Source organism: Amblyomma maculatum, chromosome 10 (assembly GCF_055883805.1).
Source record: "Amblyomma maculatum isolate TAMU_Amacu chromosome 10, ASM5588380v1, whole genome shotgun sequence".
NCBI classification, from domain to species: Eukaryota; Metazoa; Arthropoda; class Arachnida; order Ixodida; family Ixodidae; genus Amblyomma; species Amblyomma maculatum.
The window spans coordinates 63245153-63250340 of record NC_139353.1 but is presented as its reverse complement, the minus strand read 5'-3'; the positions used below and the strand labels follow the sequence as shown (position 1 = coordinate 63250340).

The 5188-nt window shown below is 44.9% G+C and overlaps 1 protein-coding gene across 1 annotated transcript; it reads right to left on the bottom strand.

The window, feature by feature from the left end:
* Positions 1 to 1220: 1220 nt before the first annotated feature.
* On the bottom strand, positions 1221 to 3427 carry LOC146176683 (progestin and adipoQ receptor family member 3-like). The gene has a single exon (XM_084582922.1). The coding sequence runs from the start codon at positions 3396 to 3398 to the stop codon at positions 2574 to 2576; it is 825 nt and encodes a 274-aa protein (XP_084439048.1). The 5' UTR covers positions 3399 to 3427; the 3' UTR covers positions 1221 to 2573.
* Between the last annotated feature and the right edge of the window lie 1761 nt (positions 3428 to 5188).

The following is a 5188-nucleotide window of genomic DNA, read 5'->3' as shown; positions in this document are numbered from 1 at the left end:
GTGAGCCTGGGAAACCACAGGGATGTACTCATAAGGTTACGAAAATTGATGATGTACCAACCGGGTCCTTCATCCCTGGTAATGCTCTGTTGAAATACATCCTCTAACACTCAAAGACACACTGTTTATTTTTGGGAGAAAGTTTCGGTGGTCTTCCCTAAGAATTTTAACGAAGGCAGGGATTTATGGGAAACGGTAACAAAGAAGAGACACACATTCAAGACAGGGGTTCACGGGAAACGGTAACACAGAGAAACAAAGTCAAGAGTGCACAGTCATAGCTAGAAGAAGCGCACGAGAGTCTACAACTTCTTCGTCTTTCAAGCGCTACCTCAAAACCCCAGGTGGCAATATATTAGTGATATACATAATATACTCCAAAATAAAGTTAGGGGATAATTAGGTGCACCAATTAAGCATTGATGCATCAAGTAAAGCCTCAAGTAAAGCCCAGTAAAGAAGTAAAGGCCATTCAACAACAGAGAATACTGAATACATTTCAAGATTCCAAAATGCAACAGCAGTGACGTGCTGATTTAGGGCAATGTGCTGGTACGGTGTTCAGTAAAAAAAAAAAAATAATCAAAATATTTCGCGACGACCAACGAGGCACCTCCTGACGATACGTGAAAAGATCAAAAACAGTGCAATCTTACGTAAATGAAACGAGTGCGTGTTGCTCTAGAGAAGAATAAACAGCGAGCGATGTCACTTATGAATCTAAGTATCCAAACTTCAGATTTGCTACAAAGTATACGCAATGCATAAAATACAAAAACAGACTTCCAAAGAACGGAGAACACTTCCCGGAAATGTTATGTTGACGCCGTGGCTGTTTCGCATTTCGCCAATTGGATATTTTGTATACTTCTTCTTACTGACTATGCTGATTGTATACAGGGATGGAAAGAAGGCTGTCGACCTGTGAGCGCATGATTATCGAATACCGAAAGAAATCTTTGTGTTCATAGGGCCTATTCCTTTTACGCAGAAAGTTGACGGCTTCAGTATGACGCAAGTGGAAATTTTTTTGAGGCTCAGGCGACGGGCTAGACTTCTAAAAGATACCAAATACGTGGAAACACATCATCATCATTAGCAATCTTTAGCTTCTACTTGCATGCGATTTGTTTTAGCCGCCTATCAGTCTTTTCTGAAGAGCAGCCTCCTGCTGATGAACAAAAATCACAAACTTCATAGAAAACGAGATATCCCCCGATATTTATTATCGCATGTAGCGGTTGCATTGTCTACAAACATAAAGAAGCCAAACGTGCTGGAATAACAAAAAAGGCAGTGAATAGCTAAGGTGGTTTGAGGGATGTCATCTTCCGAAAACAAAAGGTTGTGTAGTTCTCGCGACCTACATTGTCGTAATTGATGAGTGCAAGGTTGCGTTCCTACGCCGAGAAAACAAGCATATGCTAAGGAAATAGTAAGAAACAGAATCCCCGTTTTTATGGCAGTTCATTGGAATAAGTTCTCTATTCCATGCAGCTGTCTGTACACAAGTTTCCGAACTATTCAGGAAGTAGAAACTATGAACAATGCAGACAGAAGGTAAAACAGTCCTCTGAAGAGGAAACAAAACTCGCTCAATCTATTGTTCGTTGAACCTGCAGCTATTCTGGATTTACCCAGTCAGAAATTTTGTTTTCTTTCTTAGTGGCTATGCGGAAGAAACTCCGAGGACGGGAAAACAAATGCCAATCTGTGAGCGTACAACAGAACTTTGAGGCCAAAAAGACGTCGCTTCGTGCTTATGGCCTCTCTTGAACACGCTCTGAAAGCAAACTTCAAACATATTTTCACACTGACAGGAGCGGATATTCTTAGAGGCCGATAAAAAGAAACAGTAAAAGAAAAACGAGCCGCATGCGGTACGCATGTCACCTTCATTAGCGCCCTTTCTCGCAACTTTATTGGGATCTGATGAAGGAGTTCTACTCAAAGTTTTTACTGTTCCCTCAGCGACCGCATTTGGCTGTTCTTTCCCAACTAGCTTTGAATAAGACGTCGCAACAAACTAATACTGGCTTTCATTCTTGCCTGTATATAGTACTCAAGTGCACTAGAGTAACGAGCTGTCTTTCCGCGTCAGTCTGGAAACTTTATCGCATTTCTGTAGAATGAGCGATAAAACTGATGCACCGGTTTCAACTTTGACACGGCTACATTTGTTGACCCGACGAATGGGTAAAATCGCATATACACAAAACATTTCATGAAGTCTCAAGGGAAGACGTTTTATCTGCCCAGCATTGTAAATTCGATGCAGCGAAATTTTGGACGCAGACTTCTTGCATAAAACGAAAAATTGTCCATTCAGTAGGCGTTGACAACTCAGATCAAAGTACATAAGGAAACAAAAAAGTGCTATGCATCGTTCGCACCACGCCAAAGGGCCGCGCATTCTCGCTTATCATGTTCGTCATCCCTAACCATTACAATCATTCGCACGCGCTCAGTGAAATGCGGTCTATGACGTGACGTCTACGCACTCGCGGTGCTCTCAAAGCGTTGGAATCAAAGCGGCACGGTGTAATAGCACGCTTGGCGAATGTCTATGGATGTCAACATCGGCCGTTCTTGCAGTGTATGAACTGGAAAGCCGTCTCGTGCCACCACACAGTCATCAAGATGACGAGGATATGCCATATCTGATGGCTCGCTCCCATATAGTCACAGCGACCGGGCCAGAGTCGTTCGGGAAAGCGTCCTTCGAGCACAACGTAGGAAAACGCCGCGAACACAAAAAGCAGAATAACTCTCGGCAAGATCACCCAGATGTGAGGCGGTGCCAGGCATAGCCAGTGCAGTGTGGGGACCAGGCCAAAAATGCCGAGGCTGCAGAGGACCCTGGTGTCGTCGCAGTCTTGCTTGAGAATAATGGCAAGTAGAAGCAGCACCTCGAGACCGACATAGAAGTACTTGTAGAAGCTGAGTTCGTCGAAGGCCATGATGACTCCCGAAGAAAACGTTGAGCAGAGGCTGAGACCGACACCCGCGAGGTCGTACCTTAAGAGCCTGTAGTAGGCCTCCTTGGACTGGCAGTTGAACGTGTGGTACAGGACGGACAGCGAGAGCGTGGTGATGTAAGTACACGTCACGGCTACCACCAGGACGGAGTCTTCAGGGTCAGCGTTGGCGGCGGGAAGCCGGTAGCCGACGTCTCGCACCAGCATTGCGCTGAATAGCAGGATACCTACTAGATGGGTCCAGATATTGAGCGTCTCGTTGTTCCACTGGAACACACTGCGGAGGCATTCTTGCGGCGTGTAGAGCACGCGGTAGCCAGTCAGGATGAACGGGTTCTGGCGCAGAAAAGCAGGAGTTTCCTCAAAAGCCTTGAGCTTGTAAGGGTCTCGCTGCAGGCCGTAGTCGGCGGCCGCCGCCATGGTGCGAGCCGGCGCGCCTCTAGTGATTCAAGGCGGCCAAGCGGTCACAATGATGATAGCAGATGCCGATCGGTTTTGTGTCCGGTGGAGATCGTGACGATGATGATAGTAGCTTTGTTTGCTTTCTTTTCTTTTATTGTGGTGTCACTGCTTGGTATCTGACGTGGCGCTGACTTCAAAACTGCGTCAATTATTAGCGTTTGTAATCTCCCTACAGAAAGCTTTTTATTTGTGAAGTTTTGCACCGAGTGCACTGTTAGGTCGGTCTCTGCGTGAAGATTATTATCGAGCGCAAAGGAAAGGGGGCAGCTCAGCTGAATGGATTTCAAATCGAAAACGAAAGAGAATAGCTCGGACTGCTGGTGCCACGCAGGGGTTCTTTGTGCAAGTAGCGCGCGGAAATCGACGTTGAAGCTTGACGTAGCGTACACATGATGGCGCTTGTTACTTTGTGGAACTGACTGAATTTGAGGTAATAAATTGTTACCGCTTCGACAGATTCGGTAACAATTCGGTTACTGTCAAAAACTCTGCGCGCAGGTGACACTGCTCAATGAAATATAGAAAGATGCGTGTGCATAACTTTATTTTTTGAAAGGATGTGATGCATTCTTCCGAATAAAACTTAGCTCATACGTGCTACTTTATGCAAAAAAAAATATAGTTACATAAGGCGACAAGCGGCAAAAAGGTGTCACCTTATCAGGCGAAAATAAAGAGCAAACGATAAAACGTTGCAGTTGAAGGGAGTCTAGTGACAGGACGCTAATGAGCAGATTTCGTGCATTACAAACCGTAATTTGAATTTTAATTATTTAGAAGAAGGCGAGTTTAAACCATAGGCTTCACCACGAGTGACATTAGGGGTGAGGGGGGTGTTTAGGCTTCTAGGGATGAAAGTGGAGGACATGGATAGTAGTTGAGAAGCCGTAGATATTTTTATTTTCTATTTTGTTCGGTGTGTCAAGTTGTACAATATAGAAATTAATTTTTTTTTTACTGCTCAGCAGAATAGAACACACGCCGCGTACTATTGTTTACCCATGGTTAGTAAGTGCTGCTTTTTTGTGCTGCTTTTTCTCCGACACGCACGAGAAAGATCAGAACAGTTACTTCCTTATTCACAAGTACAAAGGTAGCATTTATGATTAGACAGAAAACTGAACAACAAGGACGATAATTTAACAATACGCTGTATTGGGAACAGCAGTTTACATTAGGTAGCGAAGTACTGGAAGTACTTAGGACAGGTAGTAACCGCAGATCCGAACCATGAAAAGGAAATAACAAGAAGAATAAGATTGGGATGGAGCGCATTTGGCAAGCACTCACAGATTATGACTAGCAGCTTACCGGTATCGCTAAAGAGGAAAGTATATAACAGTTGCATCTTACCTGCACTCACCTATGGGGCTGAAACGTGGAGGCTAACCAAGAGAGTTCTACTCAAGTTGAGGACAACCCAGAGGGATATGGAACGAAAAATGGTAGGGGTAACATTAAGAGATAGGAAGCGTGCAGAGTGGGTCAGGGAAATAACTCAGGTTATCGACATTCTAGTGAAAATTAAGAAGACGAAATGGGCATGGGCAGGACATGTAGTGCGAAGAGAGGATAACCGATGGTCGCTTAGGGTAACAAAGTGGAGTCCAAGGGACGGAAAGCGTAGCAGGGGGTGGCAGAAAGTTAGGTGGGCGGATGAGGTTAAGAAGTTCGCAGGGGTCAAGTGGATGCAGCTAGCACAGAACCGGGTTGAGTGGAAAAATATGGGAGAGGCCTTCGCCCTGCAG